General features: G+C 45.1%; 2 protein-coding genes across 4 annotated transcripts in view; one reads left to right on the plus strand and one right to left on the minus strand.

Annotated features, from left to right (window-relative positions):
- Positions 1–47: 47 nt before the first annotated feature.
- On the minus strand, positions 48–10,429 carry pcyt1ba (phosphate cytidylyltransferase 1B, choline a). Of its 2 annotated transcripts, none has more exons than XM_076761110.1 (8): positions 10,117–10,429; positions 5,719–5,818; positions 4,623–4,739; positions 4,306–4,457; positions 3,639–3,717; positions 3,404–3,546; positions 2,095–2,283; positions 48–1,941 (listed from the first exon to the last, which is right to left on the minus strand). In XM_076761110.1, the coding sequence occupies exons 1-8, from the start codon at positions 10,195–10,197 to the stop codon at positions 1,717–1,719; spliced, it is 1,086 nt and encodes a 361-aa protein (XP_076617225.1). In that variant the 5' UTR covers positions 10,198–10,429; the 3' UTR covers positions 48–1,716. The 2 variants fall into 2 exon arrangements, with proteins under 2 accessions (XP_076617225.1, XP_076617226.1); XM_076761111.1 differs by lacking the exon at positions 10,117–10,429 and adding an exon at positions 8,265–8,471.
- A 1,120-nt stretch (positions 10,430–11,549) lies between these two features.
- The window catches only part of pola1 (polymerase (DNA directed), alpha 1), a 50,378-nt gene continuing 34,536 nt past the window's right edge, over positions 11,550–27,391 (plus strand). The window contains exons 1-26 of one of the 2 annotated variants that reach the window (XM_076721399.1): positions 11,550–11,716; positions 12,275–12,402; positions 12,687–12,783; positions 12,862–12,939; positions 13,051–13,166; positions 13,324–13,386; positions 13,623–13,724; positions 13,866–14,019; positions 14,104–14,266; positions 14,360–14,532; positions 14,632–14,744; positions 14,898–15,011; positions 15,103–15,177; positions 15,278–15,416; positions 15,510–15,664; positions 15,782–15,866; positions 16,021–16,082; positions 16,183–16,272; positions 16,368–16,484; positions 16,561–16,736; positions 16,825–16,954; positions 17,453–17,572; positions 17,673–17,763; positions 17,853–17,977; positions 18,409–18,561; positions 19,063–19,185. In XM_076721399.1, coding sequence (XP_076577514.1) covers positions 11,668–11,716; positions 12,275–12,402; positions 12,687–12,783; positions 12,862–12,939; positions 13,051–13,166; positions 13,324–13,386; positions 13,623–13,724; positions 13,866–14,019; positions 14,104–14,266; positions 14,360–14,532; positions 14,632–14,744; positions 14,898–15,011; positions 15,103–15,177; positions 15,278–15,416; positions 15,510–15,664; positions 15,782–15,866; positions 16,021–16,082; positions 16,183–16,272; positions 16,368–16,484; positions 16,561–16,736; positions 16,825–16,954; positions 17,453–17,572; positions 17,673–17,763; positions 17,853–17,977; positions 18,409–18,561; positions 19,063–19,185 — 2,991 coding nt within the window. In that variant the 5' untranslated portion in view covers positions 11,550–11,667. The remainder of the gene's footprint in view (positions 11,717–12,274; positions 12,403–12,686; positions 12,784–12,861; positions 12,940–13,050; positions 13,167–13,323; positions 13,387–13,622; positions 13,725–13,865; positions 14,020–14,103; positions 14,267–14,359; positions 14,533–14,631; positions 14,745–14,897; positions 15,012–15,102; positions 15,178–15,277; positions 15,417–15,509; positions 15,665–15,781; positions 15,867–16,020; positions 16,083–16,182; positions 16,273–16,367; positions 16,485–16,560; positions 16,737–16,824; positions 16,955–17,452; positions 17,573–17,672; positions 17,764–17,852; positions 17,978–18,408; positions 18,562–19,062; positions 19,186–27,391) is intronic. The other variant, XM_076721400.1, reaches the window with a different exon arrangement.

Genomic DNA, 27,391 nt, shown 5'->3' on the forward strand with positions numbered 1-27,391 from the left:
ATGCCCGTTGTTGTTTGATAAGCAGGTGAGGCGCACTTTAGTTCACATTCAGTTATAGAGTTTTGATTTATTTACATATCAAGCTATTAAAAAATCAAAAAAAGACACACATTCCCAAAGTTTGTACATATAGTGCAGCGTAACATGTAGTGCGTACAGGACATCAAGGTCTCTACATTGCATTAGGGTATTTATTGTATCGTTGGGGTGGAAGAGAGGTCTGCTGCGACCTGGCATGAGCGAGCAGACCTGAGCAGAGGACGTTATTACATACATTTCCAGCAACAGCAAATGAAACATTGGGGTGACGTTCCGGCTTTTGTTTGAGTTCACCTGGAGGGCTTCAATTATCGGATATTTCAAGTTTCATCAGAGTCCCAGAGAAAGGCTTTTATCTCCGAGTTTGCCGGGTTTCATCGACAGCTGACATCATTTTCCAAAGAGCGAGAATGTCTGCTAAACTTTGATAAGTAAAACGTGGAAAGCTGTGGAAAAACACATGGCTTCTTAATGCTGAAAATCCACGAACGCTTCTTCCAATCGGGTGCTGTGAGACGTGATATCTGTGTGGTCTGCTGAGCGACTGGTCTGTGTGATGGCATGTGGCTAGAAATTAGAGGGATTACATTTAATCTGGAGTGTAGGTGTGGTCTCAAAGACTCAGGTTACATTCAAGAAGCTCAGAAATGAAGGCTGTTTTTTTTTCTGTTTCATCACAGTTTTTGGGATTATCTAACAGGCATTTTACAGATTAGGCGCAATCTGAGAATTTAAGGGGCTTGTTTGATGACAGAACTTTTCATTTCAAGACTCTTTTTCCCTTTAAAACTGCAATTATATTGTTAAAATTCATCTGAGGTGATGAAAACCATTGTTTTGTGTATTCAGTTGTCTTTCAGTGGAGCTCCTTCAGCACCAGTCACAATTTGAGGAACATAGTGGCTGTTGTTCTCCCAGGCTACTTTGAATTTTTTTCTTCAGGATTAGTTTTAATCTGTTTTTGTGGTTAAGTGGTCAAAACTGCAGCGTGTGAGCGAGTGAATCAAGGATTGTGTGTCACTATTCTTTACCAATCATTCATGCTAAAATGGTGCAAACTAGCACAGACTCCGTGTTCGAGGTGCCCAGAGGTTGTCCAGCTCTTCGCCTCTGCTATTCTAATGTGTGCAGTGTCTTTTCATTAATTCCTAACTCTCAGTCCAACAAGCACAAAAATGACACGGTGGTGAATTAATCCAGTTCCTGTCGAGTCAGTGAACGTGCCTGTTCGCGGCGAGTTGTCTCAGCAGTTACAGGAATCTTGGCGTCTTGAAGAAAAATGCTAAACTAAACCAAACAGGACAAAAACAGTGAGGTGATATCATGAGCAGGCTGTTGGACAGTCTCTATCAGCACTGGGCGATCCAAAGCTAGTCCTCTCAAAGATGCTGCAGTCCTCTATGACACCATGTACATAAATCCTTCCTCCTTTGTCTTTCCTCTGTCCGCTCAGCTGCCCAGACAACAGAGACAGCGATGGCTTCTTGCAGAACTTCATTTCCCATGATCACTGTCTGCCTTGCGTATTGGCAGCATCCTTGAGGAGAGCTGTATCCAGCCAGTGTGTGTGTGTGTGTGTGTGAGCAGTTCTCAGGCAGTGTACTGTGGGTGAAGTGTGTGTGTGTGTGCATGTGTGTGTGTGTGTGTGTGTGTGTGTGTGTGTGTGTGTGTGTCCATCTACTTCTCATCTTCATCACCTTCACTCATGCTGCTTATAGAGGCAGATGCCCCTTTGGGGGAGGTGGGGGGCGAGGGCCGTGCATTGTGCCAGCGGGCGGGGGGAGATGGGGGTGAGGGAGAGCGCAGGGGGGACAGTTCGCGGGGGGGGCTGTTGCAGGGTGACTCCCGGGGGGACAGAGCGTAGGAGAGCATTCGTCCACTGCGCTCCTGAAACACCTGTTTCTGTAGAGAGAGAGAGAGAGAGAGAGACTCACTTTATTAAAATGATCAGACATTACTTTTTGGTACTTTTGGGAACACACTGATAGTATCTAACTACCACAATCCACAGGTAATTACGATGACAGGCTTTTTCCTTAAGAAAAAGCTGCTCACCCAAGTCCCGTCAGGTCCAAAAAGTTCTAAGAAGTTGCCGATAAACTCTCTGGACTTCTCTTCCCACTTCTGAATGAGGTCGTGACTCTTCTCCTCCACACGGTAAACAAAATGTTTGCTCTTCTCCTCGACCGTGCGAACCTTCTCCTTCATTCGGTCCACTTGGTTCTGCAGCCGGTACTTCTTCTCCTGAGGGGGAGCAAATGTTGAGGCAAAGGAAAAGTTGCAGGTACAGTGTAGTTCATGATTAATTGTACCCAAGTAAAGGGGAAGTATCGATCCAAAACAGAGTTTCCACACAGGTGGTTTCTTCTCACAAAAGGTTGCATAATCATTCAAAGACAACAGAAGTTAAAGTACTGAGAAATATTCCAATATTAAGCTAGATTCATCCTCTAAAACCACACTATGATAATGCTAGTGTCATTTAACTGAAGCATCCGCCGACTGCAGCATTTAGCTTTGCACCTTTAGGGTGACATGTACAAAAAAGTTTTTTGATGTCTGGATAAAACGTATATAGAAACAGAATGTGATGATTTGCAAAACGTTTAAACTTCACATTCAATTGAAAATAGCCCAAAGACAACATGTCAAATGTTGAAACTGAGAAATTTCATTGTTTTTTTTGAAAATGATATCCTCATTTAGAATTTCAGAATTAGGACTGTGGCAACAAAAGACTGGAAAAGTGGTGAAATGCTAAAAGAAATCAGCTGGTGGAACATCTCACAGTTAATTAGGTTAACTGGCAGCAGGTGAGTAACATGAGTGTGTCTAAAAAGAGCCTCCCAGAGCGGCTGAGTCACCACTCTGAGACAGACTGTGCTGGAAAACAGTGCAACAATTTAAGAATAATGTTTCTCAACACAAAATTGCAAAGAATTGGAGGATTTCATTGTCTGCAGTAGATAATGTCTTTAAAAGATTCAGACAATCTGAAGAAATCTCTGTGCACAAGGGGCAGGTCAAAAGCCAGGATCCATGATGGTATGGGGGGGGGGCATTAGAGCACATGGCATGGCTAACCTGCACCTTTGTGAAGGCACCATTAATGCTGAATCACATCTGCAGCTTGTTGAGCAACATATGCTGCGAAATAGACCAAGTCTTCTCAGGGAAGGCTTTGCTTTTTTCAGCAAGTCCATGAGAAAACACATTCTGCATGTATTCCAGCAGCACGGCTCCGTAGTAAAAGAGTCCAGGTGCTAAACCTGCCTGCTGTCCCAGACTTGCCACCCATTGAGTGGTAAACATGACCCTGTCCCAACTTCTTTGGAAACAGATGTAGGATTGATCATGCTCTTACGTTGATGTAGCTGACGTTCAGCTCTTTGGCCGTGTAGCCACGCTGGAGGTTGCGTCGGGCGTAGACGTCGTAGTCTCTGACAATTCTGGTGATTAAGTCAGATGTTGAGATGCCCTCCGTCCGTTGCGTAGGCACAAACATCCCTGGCACACATACACGCACACATAAAAACACGCAGATTTAGACAACTGCCCAAGCTATATTTAAGTTTTTCTTCCTGGCATCACTCGCTCACCTGCCTCCTTGATGTGTTTATAAACATCCTCACTTCCTGCTGAGGAGTATGGGATATCGTCGTGAGCCACAAAATCGATCTGGGGAACAATCAAAGGACACATAGTGTGTGGCAGAAAACACTGCGCTGGCAGACAGACATGAGGTCAAATTAAAAATGAAATGAACAGAACATTTGAAGAAGTCAATGAAGTCAATGCAGTTTTTTTTTTTTTACTGATCAAACATCCTTTAATGGGGCAGTTCTACATTTAGTGCAGATAATCTGTGGATGACCATGAAATCAGCTTTATTTATTTATCACTTTGGTTTTCAGGAATAATTCTCACAGACAGCTGAGATATTTCAAGGTCATCAGCACTGTAAAACTACTTTTTTTTCCAGCATCCAAGTCGTGGAAAGCCATGCAAACTGTCATATCTGGTGTTATTGATTATTTTCATTTGTTAGTGAGCTTATTTTAGACTTAGGACTTAGCCATTTACTCTGGAGTGTCCTACAGTGAGGACTGACATGCCTCTTATTGTTCAGTTTTTCCTTTCTCAGTTAGGATCTACTTTTCAGATGTTTTGTGATTACAGCCCCTGAATGCTTCACAGTTGAACACACAGATAGCATAAGTAACCCCCCCGACACACACACACACACACACACACAGACACACACACCTTGTGTTTCTCTAGGAACTCAGGCGTGAGGGTCCAGGGGGCGTCTCTCAAAATCTCGTCGACGTAGCGGCAGTGTCTCAGGGCCTCATAGCGTTCGATCTCCGTCATGACTGTGAAACCTTTGTACTTATGGGTCAGCTCATCACTGCACACTGTTCCAAGCACGCCCCGTGAAGCATAAACCAAACACAGGAGCACGTAAGTCACTATCAGACAAATCTGTATGGATTATTTAGAGCAGGGGAATTTCAGGGTGTATGCATGTGTGTGTGTGTGTGTGTGTGTATGTGTGTGTTGTCTCAGTGGGTCAGTCCTACCTCCTACTATGAGGTAGGTGTTGGGGAAGAGGTTCTTGGCCTGCATGAGAGCACGAGCATGTCCAGAGTGGAACAGGTCAAAGATGCCATCTGCGTAGACTCTGACCGGCCGGTCCACTGAAAACACACAGCGACACATTTAACGAAACGATCTGCAGCGCTCTCATAGTGAGAGTCATAACTGTGGCTGCAAAGCAACATACAGTGAATTATTCTACAACACAGACTTAAAAGAGTTCTCCACCGATGAAGCATTGTGCTCCCAAAAAACTGTCGGACTCATGATGGACAGTTTAAAAAAGAAGTATCAAAATTGATGGAGCAAAACCAGAGATATCATCTGTTTTATTCCACATAGCCTTCCTTCCTCTCACAGCCTGTAACCTGGAATAAAACTGAAATAGTGAAAGCCTTAAAACTAGGTTTGGACCAGTCAAGATGAGGTAATACAGCAGGTCCCTTGATGGTACATTAGTGGTGTAAATTGTTACAGTTACATAACAAATACATTCCTAAAAGGTAGTTCTACTGCTTGGACTTAGTATCACTGGTAATAATACTGTCATGATAAAGAATGTACTGGGAAAAGCAGTGGCAATATAGTACTGGCATAGTTATAGTAGTCATAGTAGTAGTAGCATTAACATCAGTAGTAAGAGTATCAGTAGTAGTAGTAGTAACTGTGACGATAGTAATAGGAGGAACAACTAGTTGCACTTGCATCAGCTTCAGTAGTATGAGTATCAGTAGTGGTAGTGGTGATACTGTAGGATAAGCAATAGTAGTAGCAAAAGCTGTTGTAATAGTGGTAATATAAGTAGTATCATTAGCATCAGCAGTAAAGTGTATCTGTAGTACTGGTAGTTGCAGCAGTGGTGACACTGCAGTGATTGCAACAGTAGCATCAGTGGCAATAGCAGTAGTAATTATGGTAGTAGCAGCTGTACAAGCAGTAGTTGTAGTACAGTAATAATAATAGTGTAAGTTTCAAATGTAGTGAAAGAAAGGAAGGACTGAGGAATACGATGAGGGCAAACATGACAGCTGGGAGACGGTGAAGCTGCAGGAAATGGAAATGGGGGGGGGTCCACTGTACCTGGTGTGCCTCTGCGGGCCTGAGCGATAGTGAGTTTCTCATGAGGGGCACGACAATCACAACTGGTCTCCCTGGCAAAGATGGCTGGCTCTGTCAAAGTCTGACACAGAGAGGAGGAGTAAGACTGGGTTACAGATACAACACAGCACAGACATCTTATTTCAGATGATGAAGGAATGAAGGATACTCGGGTTGTTGCAACATCTAAAACACCTGCACACCTGGAAGCACAGCCACCATCCATCCCTTTAGTGGCACACAATATGTCTCCCTTTCCATACTCTGGGCTGTTACAGTAACCTCCATTAAGTTACTGACCACAGCCTATTCTGGGGCATTGGACTGAGAGACAGGCAGAGCTGCACTCAGCATTATTGATCACTCTGCGTGTGTGTGAGCAGACTTTTGTGTGTTAGCATGTGGTAGAAAACAAGGTCAAAGCAACTGATCGGCTGTCAAAGGCCTCTCAGGAATTAGCTGAAATTCAAAAGGGACGAATAAGCTGGAAGAGGTGGAGATGCAGGAGAGAGAAAAACAGCTTTTTAGATATTTAGAAATATAAGTGAAGCAGATACAGAAAGAATAAAAAACAACGGGATGTGGAAAGGAAGGCAGACAGAGCAAGAAAGGATGGATTAAGGATAATACTTGTTAGCACTTGTCAAAGCTACATCAAGGTTAAAGTGCTGCAGTGTGAGCAGGCCTGAAAATTTGTCATTGTGTGCCATCTGTTGACTGCGGGGAATATTTTTCACTGAATCTCATTATTCACACCAGTAAAAGAGGATCAGAGTCAGCACAGAGCAGAAAGCTGTGGGAGTGTGAGAGGAGGGTGAAAAAAATGGAAACAGATTCGGTCTCCGTGGACGAGAGCGGCAACTGACGTCAACACATCCTGTAGGAACGGCAGCAAAACCAGAGTGTGACAGCACATTTCACAGACAGGGTCAGACCAAAGAAGGGCCTGAGTGAGGGTGAACGCGGGAGTTTGTGAGGGTGAACGGGTGAGTTTGTGTAAGGAAATTAAGCCAGCTAAAGAGATTTTACCTCGCAATGCAGATAGTTTTTTGTTTTATTTGCGCAGGCTTTGAGATATTTGATGAACAGATGAGGAGTCATGAAGTACTAACGTTCATGTTGCATAGTTAAAAGAGAGCTCTGATAAGCAAGCGTAATCATCTGGGAGACGCCGTGCAGCTCGTTGAACCATCGTGTTGTGTTTGGGAACCCTGGAGACCACAGGGAGTCTTTAGCAGGCCAAAAAACCTACTTTACAATGTTTTATTACCTTGATGCTTCAGGACTTTTCCTTGTTTAGGGAGAACTGAACCAATGACACTGCAGAAAGCCAGACTCCAGCTGCAAAACAGGGTTAAACCCAACGGATTCTCACCTGTTCTATATCCGTGATTGTTCTAACGAAGTCTAACAGGGATATCAACAAAACACAAGGGACTGAAGAAACCAAAGAATTTGCCATTATAAAACCGCCAATCGCTACATGACTGTTTGTCATATCTTTACACAATAAAGCTTTATGCACTAGTCTAGAAGCTCAACCTCTTAGATCGCTGAATTATGCACATTAGAAGCGCTGTGAGGTTGCTCTTGTACTAAAAACACACAAGGTATAAAGATGCTTATGTCACACCGTGCTCTGCGGTCAGCGGCAGTTGATGTATTGCCATTTCACTTTCACTTCATTATATGAATCGCTGCAAAAGTGGAGATGTGGGCAGCAATTTACAGCTCTGGAAACAGGCTATTTACTGAGGACAAGTGGATTTTAATTGTCATGCATGCAACAGCTACTAGAAGAACAGAAAGCATTTGTTTTTTTAGCAGTACCATCGATGTGCTGTTCCTTTTCTGGTACCTACGTCCCATTTACCTGCACATCCTGATTCCCCTGCTTTTGAAATTGGCTTTGAGCACAACTGTCCTGTCTGTTTCCATTAGGGAGGTGTCAGAATTCAGCGCCAGCCACCAGAGCTGAGTTGAGGTTGAGGGAGCATCCTCATCACCCATGATTCTTTGGGTGGCTTACAAACACTCAGCACAGAGCAGATGGTGAAGCTTAAACTGACCGGGGGCAGGACGAGCGGTCAGTAAATCCCTCTCTGGCACAGGCAAAGAACATCTGGCATGAGGAGGATTAAAGCCGAAAAAAGAGAAACACGGGGCCAGGAGAGGGCACGCAAAGAGACAAGGAGGCAAAGATGGACCGTTTGGAGGAGTCAGACATGAAGGATGAGGAATTACACCAAAGAGATGGAGAGACAGGAGGCTCTCTGTCCTGACTGCCGCAGTGTCTCCTCAGCAGGACATTCATGCTTTGTGGTCCACCGTGCGAGCCCCCTCCTTCATGCAGACATGTACACTCAGCATTCTGAGCCTTTCACCCACAGCCTCATGCTATAGGGGGTCTGTTTCGTAACAGGGGAGAAAGCAGGACCCTTTGTCTTCCTCTCTCTCCCCCTGTCACACACACACAGCAAGACATGAAACACACAAGAAAACACACACACATGCTCTAAACGCCCTACCGTCCGGGGATGGGGGCAGGTGTGTTCAAGCTCCTCCATGATTCCCGAAGACTCATGGGATGTGGCTTTGCATCCTCTGTTATGTGACTCAGCATCAGTGAGACGATGCCTCTCTCCTCACCACTCAGACTCTTTCTCCTTCCTCTGTTCCCCCCGCCCACTCTCTGCTCTGCCTCTCCTCCTCCTCATCCTCTCTGATCCCCTGCTGCAGAGAGGAGGAGGCAGTGAGGAGGTCTCACTCTGCAGCGTTTTCCTGGTACCACAGAAGGGATGAATTGTTGTGTTGCAAATATATTCAGCTTAATTTGACCTTTGCATGTGTTTTTTTCATTTTGCCACTCTATTGACATCTTAGCACCGGTTCAACCTACAGAAGTGTTATATTTGGCTATATATTTTGTCACAAATCTCCAGACACATCTGGCATCAGTGTAGCACTGGCGAATGCAGGCGAATGGCCATCACTTGCCAAAGTGAATTTTTTTTTTATCAAAGTTCATCAAAGTTGAAATCAAGCTGGAATCTCCAGGGCTGAAAAATGCAGTTCCTCGAATGGCCACTTGAGGCTACCTCTAAAAGTGAGTCAATCCCCATAGACCCCTATATTAAAATGCCCAACTTTACAGCGGTAATAAACATGTTTACAGTCTGGTACAAAAAACGGTTTTGCTCTATAGCTAATTGCCCTGTTCAGAACAAATGTGCAGGGGGTGATTTTTTTTTTTCTATATCTCACTTGTTTAAATTGTACTAAGGCTTAAAGTTATGCACAATCATGGGCATGGCCAGTAGGTTTCAGCAACCAGGCGTCAGCTCCACCCATGCTCCACCTCTTCGGCCATTTTTGGATTAGCCATGAGTTTGATGGAGTCAGCCACTGTCGACATGGCAGCGGCCGGAGCCAATGTCAGTGAGCTTCACACGCTTCACGAACCTACTGGTGACGACGCAGAGAATATGTCCATGTTCACACAGTCTATGGCTGAATGTGCTGCAAAGATGCAAATTTGCTTTGCCACCGGAAGTGGGTTTGTGCATGTGTGACTCTACCCTCAGAGATGTCAAGTAACACGAATGGCTGTGAAAAACACAAGGGAAGGAGCCATCTATAGCAGAGCAGCTTGGGGCTAATACAGCTAATTTTCCTGTCCAATACCATCAGTCATCAATCATTTGTGTGTAAATGACAGTAATGAAAGTATCACCACAAGTGATTTATCTGCATAGCATTATCCTGTCCGACTTTTGTGAGCTGAGTGAGTCACCGCTTCAATAAACGATCTTCGCTGGCAGAGCTGGCGAGCTCTCACCATGGCGACGGAAAAGAGGAGAGAGCACCGAGAAAAGGACCAATCAGAGAGAAGCTACAGCAGTATGAGCAGTGAGGATTGGAGGAGTGGCCCATAGCACCATCAGTGAGATGGTACAAAGTGTCACTGCATTGGTTTATAGCTAAGGCCTAATTAAAAAGTCCAGCGTAACGTGTGTTTAGTTTTTTTTTTCTAGATGTTAACACCTTTTGATGAAAAATACTGAGCGCCTTGCGAAATGCCTGGTTTGGGAATTTGGCACGTGTTTCTTGTTGCGTCCAACTGAAAATAATCAGCTGTCACTTTCTCAATCACACCCATTTGTGAGTAGTTTGTTCCGCTCGTTAATCACCGCACGAAAGTGTATTTGCTGCTTAACACAGAAATCAAACCTGGGTGTGAGCTGTGCTTGAAAGTAGAGAAAATACTCCGCTTTTTTTCTGTTTTCCACGTGGCAAACTTTCCGCTGTCGGATCATTAGAACACGCAGACTGCACTAGAATAACCCTGAAGACTTCAGAGAAACCTGAATGTGTACTTACCCTCAGTGGTCCCCTTCTGCAACAAAGAGGCGCAACAGCTGCGCAACAGGAATGCGCTCTGATGCGTCGCTGTTTGACCATGGCGTCCAAATGCAAACAGTTCTGGAAAGTAAGACGTGTTTACCACTTGTCTTTCCGTCTCGTTGCTGTCTAGTCTAAGGCAGGACTTTGTCCGTACTCCAGCACGGCGGGCAAGAGCGACGACGCTCCGTCTGTCTGGGAGGACAGATCAGCTGCTCACCGCTGATGAGCTGCGACAACTGTCGGCCACGGTCCATTTAGCAGACCTTACAGTAGACCATATTGTACCGCTGAGGGGGACCTTACCCATGCAATCTGCGACTTATAGCCTCGTTTCAGTAGTGAATAATGTGTCTCTTGACAAACGCAAATGATAAAAAAAAACACTGTTATAACTAAAATTAAGAATATCAACCAGCACCAAAGCAGTTCATAATTCACACAAATATGTTATTAGCCTGCTGACATCATACACAAAGGCTACTGAAGTCACCAGTGTGATAATGAGGCTATTGACCCACTATACTGTAGGTCTGGAACAGGCGAACATATGAGTTATCACCGTGATTTATGGTATAAAAGCCTATATAGACCCTGGAGAAGAAGAACAAGCCACGCTTTGTGTTTTCATTGTTGTAGTGTAGTGTCTCTGTGGCCCCAATCTGGGACAGGAACCCATTGTGCCCAACAAAGTCCCGCCTGGTCGCCCTGGAAACCAGCTTCATTGGGATACACAGGCATAGACACTGACTTTTAAAAAGGAGGGAGACCAGTATCACCCTGTGGTTTGACGATCCAGGTCTGAGTATAAGGTTGTTAAAGTTATCCTCTGTAAAATGCTGTAGTATTTTGCATATATCAGAGAGGGAAAAGCTGGTACAGTCGTTGTGTTTAGAAGACAAAATAATCTGCAACCACCTCTTGGCCAGTGGACAAAATGCCTTATAAGTCTGCTATCTATGGGGAAAAATAAAGGGACACCCCAAGGACTTTGACAAGGTGTGGGGATCACTCATGGACAGCCTGAAACATTATTGCATGCAGGATCCATCAAGACAAGAAGTGCATTTGTTTTGAAGCGAGGCTGTGATTTTTTTTTTTATTTGTTTCGTTATTTTTTGTTAATCTATATATTTTAGAAGACACTATAATCCTTTCAGAGTGTGCTTTTTATGTGTGAACTAGGTGCAAGTACTGCATCATATTATTTATTTACATATTATTTGCTTTTCTGCATTTCTGTTCGATAAAAGAATGTAAACATGCACCACATACTGAAGAAATACTGTACTTTTTGTGGTCTTGAGCCTGTGGAGTAAACATCGCTGACATTGAACAACACTGCCACCGTGTGGACAGGAGTGGAGGGAGCACTTCCTTTTTCTGACGACAGCGCTGTGATGTCACTTCCTGCACATGACTTTCCCCGGGAAGACGATTTGGCGCGGACTGCTCTGTTGTTGTGTTGACTTGCCGCCGCCGCGCTGAGCAACTGTCAGTGAGCAAACGTTGAGTGAAAAGGTTGAAGTTATGGCTCCGGTATCAAACCCAGACAAAGACGTGGACGGTCCGGCCGACGGTGAGTGTTTGTTTTCACGTGGCTCGGCTGAGTTTGGAGGACTCGCGCAGGGAAACCGAAGAAGTTTGCTAACACAGCGGCTAGCCTACACTAAGACTCTACGACAAGGGGCACGCTTGGGCCATTAATACTATATGTGTAGTAAAACGATAGCTAACACGCTAAACTAAGCTAACAATTTGCCGTACGAGGCTCGTGTTCAGAGAGGATAACCAACACATGGCAATGCAATGTTAGCTAACTACAGTGCGCTGCTAATACTGCCAGTTATTTTCTTTCTCCATTGCAACTTATTTTGGCGTAGCATGTAATATATTGCCACGAAGAAGCCACCCCTTGTGTCCATGACAGAAATATGAAGCTAACTATAACAAAATGACTCAAAATAGTAAGAAGTGTCCTCGCGTTCAACGAGCAGAAGTGTGCGCCTGCACTCCTCAAACAGCTCCTTGCAAATGTGACATTATCGATGCGTTTGTTGGAGTAGACATCTGCAAACCAAACTGTCATGTTCATACCTGCTGCTGCGTCGTCATGTCGACGTGTCTTCCTCCTCAGACGATGGAGGTGATACCTGTGGCCTGGCAAAGTCTCGATCCAGGCGTGAGAAGAGGGAGAAGGTGGGGAGGAAGTCTGCACTGGAGCAGCTCAAGAAAGCCAAGATGGGGCAGAAGATTAAATATGAGGTGAGGAACTGAAGTGCTGTGCATATATATGTGCATCACAGTGAGTATCACACAGTCTGTGTGTAATCGTTTGTTTAATTCAGCTCTGACAGCATAATGGTACTTGTTGGGATCCATCGAAGTTTGTATTCACTTGGTCTTTGGATCAGGCACTCTGGGACAATGTGATGGCCGTTTTTCATACTTCTATAAATATTGGAAGAGGAAAAAGCAATTAAATGAGTTTTTGCTGCTGCTATCCAACAGTGAATAGTACATTTGGGTTTTATATTTATGTTTTTCAGGTGGAAGAGTTAACACATGTGTATGAGGAAGTGGATGAGGACCAGTACTCCAGGATTGTACAGGACAGACAGGAGGATGATTGGATTATTGATGATGGTGAGTCCCAGGCTCCTGTATCCACTGTGGGAATATGCGTGATGGGGAGGTCTGATCTGACAGTTTCTCTTCTCTCAGATGGAACAGGATATGTGGAGGATGGAAGAGAAATCTTCGACGACGATTTGGACGATGATGTGGTTGAAAACAACAAAGGTGAACCCTCATAAAGTATTACAGTACACAACAATGGATGTGTATTTTTAGAAAAACGTGCATTAAATAGTTTTGTATCGAGTGATTTATGTGTGTGTGAAATGTTTGCAGGAAAAGCAGTTGCTAAAGGAGCAGACTCCAAGAAGACTGTGAAGAAGTCGGTTGTAGCCAAACCCAACACCATTAAGAGCCTCTTCATGAACACTAATGTGAAAAGGCCTGTGGAGGTGTGTTTCTGCTGGCATCGCTGACTTGCTTTGGTGTTTGCTTCCATTACGAATGTCCCAAGTGTCCCCTGTGCGGATCCTAACGTGAAATAAAAGAGATGCTCTTCACTTTTTCGTGCTCTTGCCTCGACCTTAAGCATCTTCTTATCTCCTGCAGAAAGATGTGGACCTGTCCAAAGATGACCTGTTGGGAGATCTCTTACAGGACCTGCACTCTGAGGTTGGGTCTCTGTCATGTAAACAATGCAGAACTTTGACATAATTAAACAGAATTCAGTGTCAGGTGGTGCAAAAGGACGAATGACAGAGACAACGTCCTGATACAAGAATTAAACGTGACCTTTTATTTATTTCTTTTTTTACATAGCCGACTTCCCCACCTCTTTATTGTCCATAGCTAATCTGATATGTTGCAATCTTTGCTTTTAAATTTTGTCTGTCCCTCTTTCTTACCAGAAACCAGCTCTTCTGACTCCTCCGCCAGTGGTCACTCTGAAGAAAAAGAAGTCTCTTGGATCTCCCATGAACCCCTTTTCCATCAGGCCTCAGGTGCCAAAGGTATCAGTCATAAGTTTCTGTCACAGTCTTGAAAAATATTTCACACATGATTGCACGTATGTGTAAACCACATCACTGACCAGATTCCACTTTCTGAAACCAGTAATTTTAAGATGCTTTATCTCGCTTCTGTGATTCCAGGAGTCACCCTCAGCTGTGGGGTCAAAGGCCAAAGTTATCAGGCCGCCGCCTTCTGACCTGAAACCCGGGTCGTCAGCCCGCCTCCCTCCCTCTACCTCTGCTCTTCCTGCGGAGAGGCGGGGAGCAAAAGTGGAGGAGCAGCATGAAGAGGAAGGTAAGAAAGGCCGACACAGCTGTGTTAGCTTTTTGCTCTTTCTCCCTTCTAGCACCTCACTTTGTGTCATAATGTGTTTTTCAGTCAATGACACTCTGGGATTCGACGGGGTGGACTTCGATGAGCCGATGGAGGTTGGCCTCGAGGAGGAAAAGCCTGCAGTGAAAGATGACGCTGAGCCTAAAGCAGCAGCAGAGGTGGCCATTAAAGTGGAGCCCAAAGCGGAGCCTGAGGATCCTGTGTTATTGTGAGTTTTCTGGCTCACTCTTGTAATTGTGTACATGCATTGTGTGCACTGAGCTAACAAACGGCATCTTCGCCTCCTCTCTTCTTTTTCCAGGTCCAGCAGGATTGGAAGTTCTTGGGGACAGGAGGAGGAAGGTGGAGCCAGCGCGGCTCCAGCAGAGATACAGGTTGACTCCAGCCAGCTCCCGCTGGTGGAGGGGCCAGACGGGGAGCAGGTGTTCCGCTTCTATTGGCTGGACGCTTTTGAAGAACCTTACAGCCGACCAGGTAAAGCATAATCACACCTGGAGTGAATATATAGTGGATATTATCACATAATTCCATAATCTGAAACTGTTTTCTTATCTGAACTTAACTGTGGTCTAGGTGTGGTGTACCTGTTTGGAAAAGTGTGGATTGAGTCTGCAAAGTCTCATGTGAGCTGCTGCGTTACTGTCAAGAACATTGAGCGGACCATGTACCTCCTACCTCGTGAATATGTAAGTCAGTTTGTCAGTTTTCAAATGGCCGTGTTTTAAGAAGCTTCTCTTTTACTCAGTGTTTGCTCTGTCATAGTCATGGCCTCTGTGAGCACATGAGATCAGAAAAACCTTCCCTCACATCGAATTCTTTAATTGTGTTTCCATGAACAGAAAGTTAACACAAAGACTGGGGAGGTGTCGGACACTCCGGTGGGAATGATGGACGTCTACCAGGAGTTCAACGAGCTCTCAGAGAAGTTCAGGATCATGAAGTTCAAGTCCAAGGTCGGTGCTGTCCTCTGTTATGTGGCTGCACAGCCTGGATTTAAGTGCGATATGTTTGCAACTACTGCTTGTTTTCTGTTTCTCTCTTCAGAAAGTGGAGAAGAACTATGCTTTTGAAATTCCCGATGTGCCCAGTCAGTGCGAGTACCTGGAAGTCAGATACTCTGTGAGTGGCCCTGCACACACACTCTCTGTAGTTGTCAGGTAGGAGTGGCCTGTAACTGTTTTTATTTTATTTATTCGTCTCTTTGTTAATATGTTTGCAGGCTGACTTCCCTGCGCTGCCTTCAGACCTCAAGGGGGCGACGTTTTCCCACATTTTTGGAACCAACACTTCCAGTTTGGAGCACTTCCTCCTCAGCAGGAAGATTAAAGGGCCTTGCTGGCTGGACATCAAGACACCACGTAAGGAGGACCTTTGTCCAGAACTCTGGATATTGAGAAGTTCATACAGAAATTTCTTTGAATTTAAGAATTCACACTCTGTGTCTGTGTTAGAGCTGATCAGCCAGCCGGTCAGCTGGTGTAAGGTGGAGGCTCTGGCCCTGAGGAGTGATCTGGTCACTGTGGTCAAAGATCTGTCACCTCCACCCATCACCGTCATGTCCATCAGCCTAAAGACCGTCCAGAACCCCAAGACGCACCAGAACGAGGTCAGAACACGTCCACTTGCACACAAAATCCAATATTCAGTTTCCCTTTTTTAGCAGGAAATTCATGGTGTGCACAGACAGACTGAAATAGTAAGTGATATGATTGTTGCTGTGCAGATTGTGTCCCTGGCTGCACTGGTCCACTGTCAGTTCCATATGGACAAAGCTCCACCTCAACCCCCATACCAGACCCATTTTTGTGGTAAGTTTTTTATACTCTTCATTCAGTACTTTAATTACTACTTTTGTTATACTTTTATTGTAGCACATGAATGCAATCAAATTGAAACGTATGGGGGAAATATTATTGTTGTGACAAATGTGTTGTAGCGGTCATTGTTTTTGTTCTTCTGTAGTGGTCAGTAAACCGTCCGACTGCATCTTCCCCTACGACTTCAAAGATGCTGTGAAGAAGAAGGTGAGTGGCGATGGAGCTAAATAAAAGCAGCTTCTACGGTCCTTTACAGAAAGGCAGGTCAGTATCATCTGTACAAAGACTGATTCTTTTCCTCTGTTAGAATGGCAAAGTGGAGATCGCTGCGACAGAGCGGACACTGCTGGGCTTCTTCCTGGCCAAGATGCACAAAATCGACCCTGATGTGCTGGTGGTGAGTAGGAGATGTTGTGATAGTGAGATGATCCACAGATGAAGGTGCAGTGTTTTATCGGGGTAAAAATGAGCATCCTCCTTCTTGTCCTGTAGGGTCACGACATCTTTGGCTTTGACCTGGAGGTGATTCTGCAGAGGCTCAATGTGTGCAAGGTTCCCCACTGGTCAAAGATAGGACGCCTCAGGAGGGCCAATATGCCCAAACTGGGGGTAAGAAGGCTAAAAATCCTCAGCAGTTGAAGTGTTCTTTGTGTTGTACATCTCTAAGGGTTGTTGTATTTGGCAGGGTCGCAGTGCTTTCACAGAGAAGAGCGCAACCTGTGGCCGCCTGGTGTGCGATGTGGAGATCTCAGCCAAGGAGCTGATTCGCTGTAAAAGTTACCACCTGACTGAACTGGTTGCTCAGGTGCTGAAGATGGAGAGAGCCACGGTCCCACAGGAAAACATCAAGAATCTCTACAGGTTGGTTTGTCCTTAAAGGGCCAGTTCAACCAAATCAGACAAAAGAGTTGTGTGTGTGTGCATCCTAAAATGTGTGTTTGTGTGTCAGTGACTCCCCTCACCTGCTCTACCTGTTGGAGTTGACATGGACAGACGCGAAGCTGATCCTGCAGATGATGTGTGAGCTCAACGTGCTGCCGCTCGCCCTGCAAATCACCAACATCGCTGGCAATGTCATGGTAACACACAGCAGCCCCCTTTTCCTTTCCCTTCGTTGAATTCATACAATCAATCACAGTGTCGTGATGTTAACATCCACATAAGACACGTGTAAAATGCATCTGCCTGACTCAGAATCCAAAATGTCTGCACGACCAGCGTTATTCAAAGTAAAGCATTTTAAACACGCCTGACAAAAGGAACAAGGATGGCCAATCTTTGAGCTTTTTAAATTCCAGTCAGCAGCTCCTGTTGCTTATTGTACAGGTGAAACACAAAATTGAAGTCAGAAACAAAACAAGTTGCAGACAAAAGCCAGACATTTCTCTTGTGAGTGAAGTGGAAAGACGTGAAGCTTTGAATCTTAGAAGTCTTTATCAAGGCTTAGAGAGTGTTTCAGGAGAACGACAAAACACAACACAGTGGACTTCAGTCATAAGAAACCACTGGTTTACGACTCTTTTCCTCCTTTGCCTCCTGCGTCAGTCACCCCATTTCTTCCTGCTTCTTCTCTGCAGTCTCGTACTCTGATGGGCGGCCGCTCTGAGAGGAACGAGTTCCTCTTGCTTCACGCCTTCCACGACAAAAACTACATCGTCCCAGACAAACCCTCCTTCAGAAAGGCCCAGCAGGAAATGGTGAAGCCAGACACAATCGCACGCGGAGCTTTTTTTGTTGTTCTTGTTGTCGTACAGTCGGTGACAAGTGTTTCTTTTTCTCTTTGTTCCTGTGTCTCAGGTGGAGGGGGAAGAAGATGTGGATGCAGGGAGAGGGAAGAGGAAGAAGAAGGCAGCCTATGCTGGAGGTCTGGTGCTGGATCCTAAAGTTGGTAAGTCTGTGTTTTTTGTTAAAGTCTGCATGTCTTTGTTCATACAGTGTGTTTATAACCTCCCTCTCTCTCTCTCTCTCTCTCTGTAGGTTTCTATGACAAGTTTGTGCTGCTGCTCGACTTCAACAGCCTGTATCCCTCAATCATCCAAGAGTTCAACATCTGCTTCACCACTGTGCAGAGGGAGGCTCACAACACGCAGAAGAAGAACCAGGTGTGTGTGTGTGCGCGCACGCACTGTGTGTTCATATGTTTCAGGTTGAGAATCTGAAAACTTGATTGATCCCTGCAGGGAAATTGCTTTGTTGCAGTGCAAATTGCTCGACACACAGTCAGAGGGAGGGATGAAGTAAAGATAAAAGTGCACAATATGTAAAAAAAAATAATGCTGATAATAGTAATACAAGGTAAGAGTTCACCAGGATTTCTGTTGATATCCAGTGATGTCCAACCAGTGTTGGTGGTGAATGTGACCGATTGAAGCAGGACGTTTTCCTGCTCATGGAGCTGTGCTGCGTGCACGCTCCTGTCTGCCCTGCAGCTACTCCCCCACGGTGATAGTAGTGGTCCTGGTCCCCCAGCCTGACTTCATCTTTTCCCCAGAGAAAAGTTCCAGCTCACTTCCCATTCTTGTTTTCATGGTAGCAGGAGGACGAGTTGGAGGAGATTCCCGAGATTCCAGATTCAAACCTGGAAATGGGAATCCTGCCCAAAGAAATCAGGAAGCTGGTGGAGCGACGTAAACAAGTCAAACAGCTGATGAAGCAGCACGACATCAACCCAGACCTCTACCTGCAGGTACACACACACACACACACACACACACAGAGTTCACACATCCTTGCACATTCACACTGAAACACAGTAGATTTGGTTCACTAATGTTGAGCAGTTGGTGACAGTTTTTTTTTAGCTGTGGGGAAAAAGCATCATAACATCCACAGAAACCCCTCAAAGCGCTCCAGCTGCATAATTGACTTCTTCTCTGTCAGTCTGGATGCGTCTGTCATCCTTAAAATCCCAAAGCAGCGCAGCAAGCAGCATATTTATTTAGCCATATATTAGTGACTGTTTGGATCATACTGAGTGCGCACAACAGCAGTGCAGCATCTCTGAGTGCATTATGTTATTTTCTGCTCTCATGACCTGCATACAGACTCATTTATTTACAATATTTTGAAGGCAGTTAGATCTTGCACCAACCTGAGATGTGCGTGTGATTGCACCCCTTCTACTATCAAATCTTCATAACCGAGAGTTTTATCTGTTTGGCCTGATTTGAGTCTGTGTCTCCATCAGTACGACATCCGTCAGAAGGCTCTGAAGCTGACCGCTAACAGTATGTACGGCTGCCTCGGATTCAGCTTCAGCCGCTTCTATGCCAAGCCACTCGCTGCCCTGGTCACACACAAGGGTAGAGAGGTGAGTGAAAAACTGCCTACTGTACACAAACACATCTGGAGCTTTGAAAAGTTTCAGCTATCACACCTCTGATAGATACAGCAGAGCTAAACAGAGCTTGTGGTTAAACACAAGTGGTTCATTCATTGAGGCACACACTGATTAGATAATGGTGGTGTCCTGCAGTCCTTTTGTGTATTCTGGTCTTCGGAGTTGCCCGACTGCCAGTAGGAGAGTACAATAGGGGTTCAAACACGTCCATTTCCATCCACAAGAGGGCACTGCTGCATCATTTTCCACCCAGTGCACCACTCCTTCCACTGTTCCATTCTGGCTCTGACTTTCTCTCCTGTTTTGCTTTTCTCCTGCCTCACATTCGTGCTCCTTTCTCTCTTCCTCCCTCACCCCGTGCCCTTCCCCGCTCTAAATACGATAATTCCTTCAAGTTCATTTTGTCTGAATCAGAGACCCGTTGAAGTGTCTGTGATGTCAGCGTCTCGATCAAAGTATTTTCCAGTCACGATGCCACGGGAGCACACATGACGCTCACATGCTCCCCGTGTCATGTCTGATTGTGTTCTTTCAACACAAACGCAGCAACACAGAGACGCACGCTCAATAAATTAGTGCACAGAGGCGCTCGTACTGCATGACATAAACGGCTAAATCTGGTATTGTAACCGAACACCACACACACACACTCTCTCCCACCATGTCGGCGGTAGTACTCATGTTCATTTAATGAGCTCTAACAGTACACATCCTCAGCAGAGGTGTCGAGCTTTGCCTCAGGGGAGTCCTTCATTAAGATCCCCTTACACGCTCATTGTGTTCCCTAATAGAGGGCAGGGCAGTAACTCTGTGTGTGCGTGTTATTCTGCCAGTCCGTTTGCGCCTGCAGCCGCGCTCGTTGTTCGGCTGACAGAGCTACATTGTAAAAGGTGCACACTTGATTCGCAGGGACAGGTGGGAGTTTCTCTCCCTGCAGACTTACAGCTTGTATCTCTGTCAACAGCCAGAAGAGGATGGGTTGATTACATTTTACCTCGTTCTGGCTTTATTTTATCCAGGAAGTGTCACGGCCTTCGAGACAAGAAGTTGGCTACATTTTCACTGTGTAAAATGGTGACAGCGCTGCACTTTGCAAGTTGTGTGCAGGCATGTGGTCGGTTATCCTAATATTTCAGGAGCCTTAAATGAATCTCCATATAATAAAATTCAGTCATTTTGACTTACATTGATCACAAATCACCCGCACATCTGAGGACTCGCCGAACATAACGTGAACAAAAATAGCACAAAATATCTTTCTCATTTCTCAAAACAGCTCTTGTTGCATAATCCAAGTGTTTTGTAGCAGCGTGGGTTCAGTCCTCAGTAACCTTCACGCTGTTCACAGTGACAGCACTGGTTACACATCACACACAAGTGACCCACAGTATTTTGCCACAGTGCTGCAGGGCGCATGGCGATGCAGACTGTTGTCATTGATGAAACAAACCCGTACAACCTTCCTGCTTCAGTAATTTTTAAGACGGAGCTCCTGACATGAAGTGACGTTTGGTTTGGGTGCCACATTGTCACATTCATCAATCAAATAAATAAAACTATACATCCAGAGTCAAGTGTTAGCGCTCAGAGCTGATATGATTGGATCTGTAGTGTAAATGGTGCTGGAGAGATATATTTGAAGGGTCTGTGAAAAACTCAATACTGATGTCCTTAGGCCCTCTCAGCAGGTGTCCCAGAAGAGAAGCCTGTAGATATAAAAGGAGCTGTTCCTCCAGCACTGACAGAAAAGACCAGTGTCCACAGATTACAGGAGACCAGGAGTCTTATCGGTCCCATCTGACACAGACTCAGGGAGTCAGAACTAAAGTCAAATCTCAAGGTTTATACTGAGACTAAAAGGCAAATAAGAGGCCTTTTATATTGGTCGAAATGTAGCTTTTGGAGAGCTGATGTGCTTCTGCATTCTGTATAATAGAAACAATAACTTTGTTTCTCTTTAGAGTTATTGTGTTGATGTATGTTGTGATTGATTTACATTGAAACGGTTTCAGGTCATTTAAAGCTGCTTTTGAAAGCTGCCTCCTTTGCCTCCAGCACTTTCTCACCCATCTGAGGTTACCCGGCGCGCTGAAGGGGTCGTATCCAGAATGGACTTTATTTAGGCCTTGACCACAAGTATACAGAGATGTTGCAAAACAAATATCCTCCTTTGCATTCTGGCCTCTCGTTCACATGCTAACAGCATTTTAGGTCACTAAAACTAAGATTTTTTTTTTTTTTTAAATGTCTTTGAAAGTGCAGATTTTTTCAAACCTCTGGTTTACATGTATCCGTGTGTACATGTTAACCAGAATGTTTGGGAATCGATCACTACGTCAATCATGTAATGAGCATGCATCTGAAACGACGTCGTGGACAGCTGGTTAGGTTATGTTTGGTTTGCACTGCGAGGCCGTGTGCAGGAAAAGTGACGAATAATTACAAATAAATAAATTAGCTACTATTGATTTTGTTTTTAAGATACAACTGCCAAAGAAAAATAAGATAATTGAGCACGCACAGAATATTCTTCTCTGGTATTTGATGTATTGTTGATGTGGACTTTATCGCCACCTATTGGGCAGGCGTGCTCGTCTGCATGTGCAGAGATATTTTGGAAAACAAAGGTCGAGTGGACAAACTGTCTCTTATTTTAAATGGACGGGGAAAATATCTGTTTGTGTAAAACATTCATTTACATGTTGTCAAGGCCTGAATTTGGGCTTCGCACATTGTACGTTGTCTGGAGTAATATGGCCGATTGGAGTGATGTGCATGAGAAAGGTCATCCGTCTGATCTGGATCCACAATGTGCTGAGTACACAGCGTGGACCTCAACCCGCTGAGGTAGCAGGACATCCCCCTTTGCACAATCTTAGTGTTTTGTTTACTTTGTATCCATGATCCAAGACACACATCTATTTATACTGCAGGTTTGGGGAGAGCACTGCATCAACACAACCAGGGAGTCCCACTGCGAATAAGATACCATAAATAGTGTTGTTGAGGGTAATTTATTACTCCCTGAAATCGATATTTGGACCTTTATGTGTTAGATATTCTGTTAAATCTTTAGCTGAAACCCTCGAGTCTCTTCTGACAAATCCAGGTATCCCGTGCTGTTTAAAACTGCATTTAGAAATGGTCTCGCATTACAGGGAGTCGTATTAATGTGAAATATTCGTGATCCTTCATCCAACCCCGGCTTATTTTTTCATTCGCTGGATTGACGATACCAAAGCAAATCCAGCTTCTGTAAAACCGCAGGTTGTGTTCCCAGTATATGAGCTGTCACACTCTGATTCTGCCTCAGGGAACAGTTTAAACAAAATGAAGCCGGTTGATTGAATTTGCACGGAGCCCTAAAGTTAAATAACCGTAAGCCAAGTAGTTCTTGGTAGTTTCCGACTGCAGCGAGCCAGAAAGGGCCAGCTGGCATTTATAGCGGGGTTTCAAGTGTATTTGTGGGTATTGCCGTTTGCACCCCCACCCCCGTTTTAATCGTCACATTTGCACTCTACTTTCATATCATGATTTAGGAGGCTTTTTATTTTTGTAATTGTAACACGTACACCGACCACTACTCTACCCGCAGTGTAAATCTCCCCCGCCCCTCAGCGCTCCCTTCATCTGTTTGGACGAATGAATGTGCATGTGTTCTGTGTATTTATTGATTGGCTTAGCTCTCATCTTTCTCTCACTCTTGTTTTAAATTGAGGCCTAAACCCCCCCCACCCCCACCCCCACCCCTTGTGGCAGGATGGGCCAGGCCGGGGGCCACAGTGGTTTGTTGGCCCAGCGGGAGGTTCAGATGAGGGGGTTGACAGACCCTTGGCGGTGGCTTTTCTCATCAGACTTGCCAAGTTAAGAGGGGAAAGCCCCCACTTAGCTCCCCTCCTCGCTCTTGTGTGTGTTCCTTGAGAATGTCTTACATCTATCTGTGCCTGCATGCGTGCGTCGATGTACATGTGTCTATGCGTGTGTGCGCACAAGTGCTACTGGCCGAACTCTGCCCTTTGTCGGGGGACCATTTGTTGTGGCCCTACTCTGTCCTGGTATGTGTGGGTATTAAAGGGGGATGATGGGTATTAAGAAGAAGGTGAAGGTTTAGGATTACACAGCCACAGATTGATGTCCCCCTCAACCCCTCAGCGTTATTTTGGGTCCTTTTGTATGTTCGCCAGAGAACAGTTGGGTGCAGAGAAACAGATATGTGAAACTCAGACAACTTACACGCATGTGGTTATAATAGGCTGATAAATGCATTTGTCATGCCAGGAAGACGTTTATTGTCCACCGACGACTGGCTGGTGGATCCCCGACTTGAGAATTGATCTGAGGAGAAAGCAGAGTTTTCTGCACATGCTCTTGCAGTTCTGAGATCAGTTGCAGGGAAAACTGCACAGCATTTGGCTGGACGTCTGCGGTAACGTCCCATGCTGGTGTTAATGTTGCTCCTCGTGGCCAATGGAGAAGTGTCCGTTAACGGTCGAGGAGTTGAGTTCATCCTTCTCTTTGGTGAGGAGTTGAGATGACACGGTATGAAAATTTCACATCAACAGTGACCAAAACTGATAACACACTGAATTCATTTCACCAAGTTTTATATTGAAAACCACAATTACATTTAGCGACGCTTCGCGCTTCTTGTTTGCATTAACGTTATTACAATGACGTAGCCATTACTGTGTCGTGTGTCGTGGCGAACAGTCAGCAGGCACATGGTGCATGTAGTATTTTTACATGAGTAGATAACACTGAGAGCTTCAAACCATGATGTTTTACACCTTTCTGAAGTCCCTACAACCTGCATTGAGCAAAAAGTTAACACACCTCACATTGGCTCTGAAGTAGTGGGTGGTGGTCACATAGATGACTCATAAGGTTCATGGCGTTGCCCCTTTAGCTGCAGTTTTCTTTACGCATGTTCTGCAGACAGGGTGACCATCTTCCACCAATTTTCCCTCAGCGCTTGTATAAAAGCCAAAATACGACAAAACTTCAGACTTAGCCCTGTTAAAGGGCTGAAAAATCTTGGTTTTCATTGACAGAAAACAAACCGGCGTTGCACGCTGTGCTTGTGCGCCTGCATTTGCTAACTTTGGTTGATGCTGAACGGTATTTTTAATGACGATAAAAGTTCCAAACGGTGATACAAGCTGTTGGTGTTTTAACGTGGTTTATCATGAAACTGGTGTCGTTTTCGTCCCTTGTGAGGACACAGAATGAATCTTTTCCAACATGCTTTAATACAGGAAGCATGCGAACCTTCTCCTGTCTCTGAACACGAACCGTATGTGTGTGTTCGCGTGTTTACGTCCTCCTAATCGAGCGATGTTAACAACGGAGGCCCGTGGAAGCCGCTGATTGTTGAGGAACGCAGATTGGTTTGACCTTTTGGCCCTTTTGCCAGCAAACCTGACAACCATTAGCAGGTGTGTGTGTGTGTGTGTGTGTGTCAGGATGGAGGACGACTCCTCAGAGCCATTCTGCTGTAATTGAGTCTCTGTCCTTGTGTTTAAAAACAGCCTGACAGGAGCTGGTAGTTGACATTATTGGATGGCATGCAGAGTGAAGGATAGAAGCGGGCTTGGGTAACCGAGCCGAGGGCGTGGAGAGGTCAAAGTTTGGTTTAGGTTAAACCTTTGTGTGTGAGGGTGCGTGTGCGTGTAATGAAGTCTAAGTAAATATTGTTGGCCCTGGTGTCCGTCATTCAGGTTCTATACCATTCCTCTTGTCTCAAGAAGCACAAATCATTTCCCAGAATTAGACCCTTGAATACCTAAACCACCCTATCATGTCTTATGTGTGTGTGTGTGTGTGTGTGTGTGTGTGTGTGTGTGTGTGTGTAAATGATATTGCCGCCTCCATTTCTTTCATTCAGTGTCTCAATCGCTGCTGCTGTCTCAGAATCGCGGGGTCATTTTTACATTTCCCCGAATTAGACATTAGCACACATGAGCCTGCACATGCTTCTGTGTGTGTGTGTGTGTGTGTGTGTGTGTGTGTGTGTGTGTGTGTGTGTGTGTGTCTCTCTCTCTCTCTCTGGCGGGGGGTGGGGGGGCACCATGCATGTGTGCATGCTCATGTCTGGGGAAATGAGGGCTGCATGTTTCCATCGTTCTGTGCTCCTCTTAAAGAGCTGGCTTTACTCCTGATAGGAGTGGACTTAACAAATAGTCACATGGGAGCAGCGCCGCTATTTTGGCTACATTAGCTTGTCTGTGAGGGATGACAGTGGACAGGTTTAGGAAGCTAAACTGCGACTTTAGTAACACCTACTAATGAGGCCATGTGAGACGGGGCTAACGTCAGGGATTACGATTTATTATGAATTGCTCTGACATATGGTGTCTTTATCAGGGCTACTGATAGAACTGTAAATGAGGGGATAATTAAGTACATGTTTGGAGCTGACTTTGGAAGTAGGTGATACATACGTTCACTTCTATTAAAACCTTAAGATTTCTTGACCGAATGAACTTGATCCTCGAATCGGCTTTACCGCAGTGTATGGATGATGAAGGTATAACGTAGGTGTAGACCAGTTTCTGAATGATTTCCTCCCCTGTGTGAGCAGCTGCTTGCAAATGTTAATTTATATAGAGATAGAGAAGGATCAGTGGTGGGTGTCTCGTACCGCAGATGACTGGTCATAGCTCTGAGAGGTACGGTGTACTGTTGCTATTTGAAACTAGTAATTTCAGCTTCAATATTTTGCTCGTCTTAATAACCACAAGCGTAGCCAGTCCTCTGATCCTGTTGGACCGTTTTAACTGACTGAATTACAGTACAAAGATGTCTCTTTCTGCTTGGTCACCACAACCACATCACCTGTCATTATATTGTGTTAGCTAAGCGACGACGCCACACATTCCTGGTTGAAATATTTAAGTGATAATGTAGAAAGTTGCGACTTGTGACGTATTTAAACCTGCAAAAACTGAGTTTTTTTAGCCACTCGAGATCAGCAGAAACGAGTTGTGATCACTTTGACGACAACATGATCGTCAGGTTCATGTTTCAGGCTCTTGAGCTGCTAAATGCTCCACCGTGTTGGTGCTGAGCAGGTCGTGTTCAGTGACTTTTTAGAGCTTTTAGAGCTTAACAGCTGCTGCTGAAAATAACACTATGAGAGCAGTGAGACTGAACTAAAACTGAAAAAAAAAAAAAAAAAAAAAAAAAATTGAAAAGACGCTTTAAAGTTAAAAATATGTTTACAAAAATTAGACTTGACTCGTGTAGTGTATGACTGAGGAAATAGGCATTTCACCTTCCTGCTATCCCAAACGCGCTAATATGAGCCCTTTTTGACTATCTACACGAATGTACGTTACTTCCTGTCAACATTTTAGGAATTCATTGGCGACCACTTTGACTGAGCCAGGGGTGAAGTGACACATCAGGATGCGTCCTTTCCGGCTATTAAAGCACCATATTTTTAATTGACCAGACAGCGGGAGGATTGTTGTCATTGTCGAGTTATTTTCAATGAACGCCAGCGCGTGTGATCTCAGCCGGTTGTATTAAATCAAACACAGCTTTACAACAGATTGACCCTCCCAGCAGCAGACATGAGAACACAGCTATGGCATCTGCCAGGACAGGTGTGTGTGTGTATGTGTGTGTGTGTGTGTGTGTGTGTGTGTGTGTGTGTGTGTGTGTGTGTGTCTCTGCGCTCATGCATTCTTCCATGCAAGTGAAATCATTTTAGTGAAAGACGGATTTTCTTTCTCCGTGGGGGTGTGTGTGTGTGTGTGTGTGTGTGTGTGTGTGTGCACATGAGAGCTCACACTAGCAGAAGAGAAGCTCACTTTTTTTTTTACGCATCTTTGTGTGTGAGATTGTGTTAGTGAAAGAGGGCGTCTCTCTGTTTGTGTGTGCGTGCACGCATACTTGCGCGCCTTGTGTACGTGTTGTGCGTACAACGCCCCCACCCCACCCGGCTCTGACAGTGGTGTGTTCCTCCACAGGTGCTATTTCAGTCGGCCGACTGTCATCCCAAAATGCTTTTCAGCTGAGTGCTTTTCAAAACAATCGTCAGTGGTGCCCCAGGCTCTTTTTACAAGGGCCCTCTGCCGCACTGAGGCTTAACATGCTGCCTCTGATCCGCTGATCAGCGGAGGGGTGTATGGGGTATGTATGTGTGTGTGGAGGCATTCAGAGTGGGAGGTTG

Source organism: Chaetodon auriga, chromosome 21 (assembly GCF_051107435.1).
Source record: "Chaetodon auriga isolate fChaAug3 chromosome 21, fChaAug3.hap1, whole genome shotgun sequence".
In the NCBI taxonomy this organism is placed as follows: Eukaryota; Metazoa; Chordata; class Actinopteri; order Chaetodontiformes; family Chaetodontidae; genus Chaetodon; species Chaetodon auriga.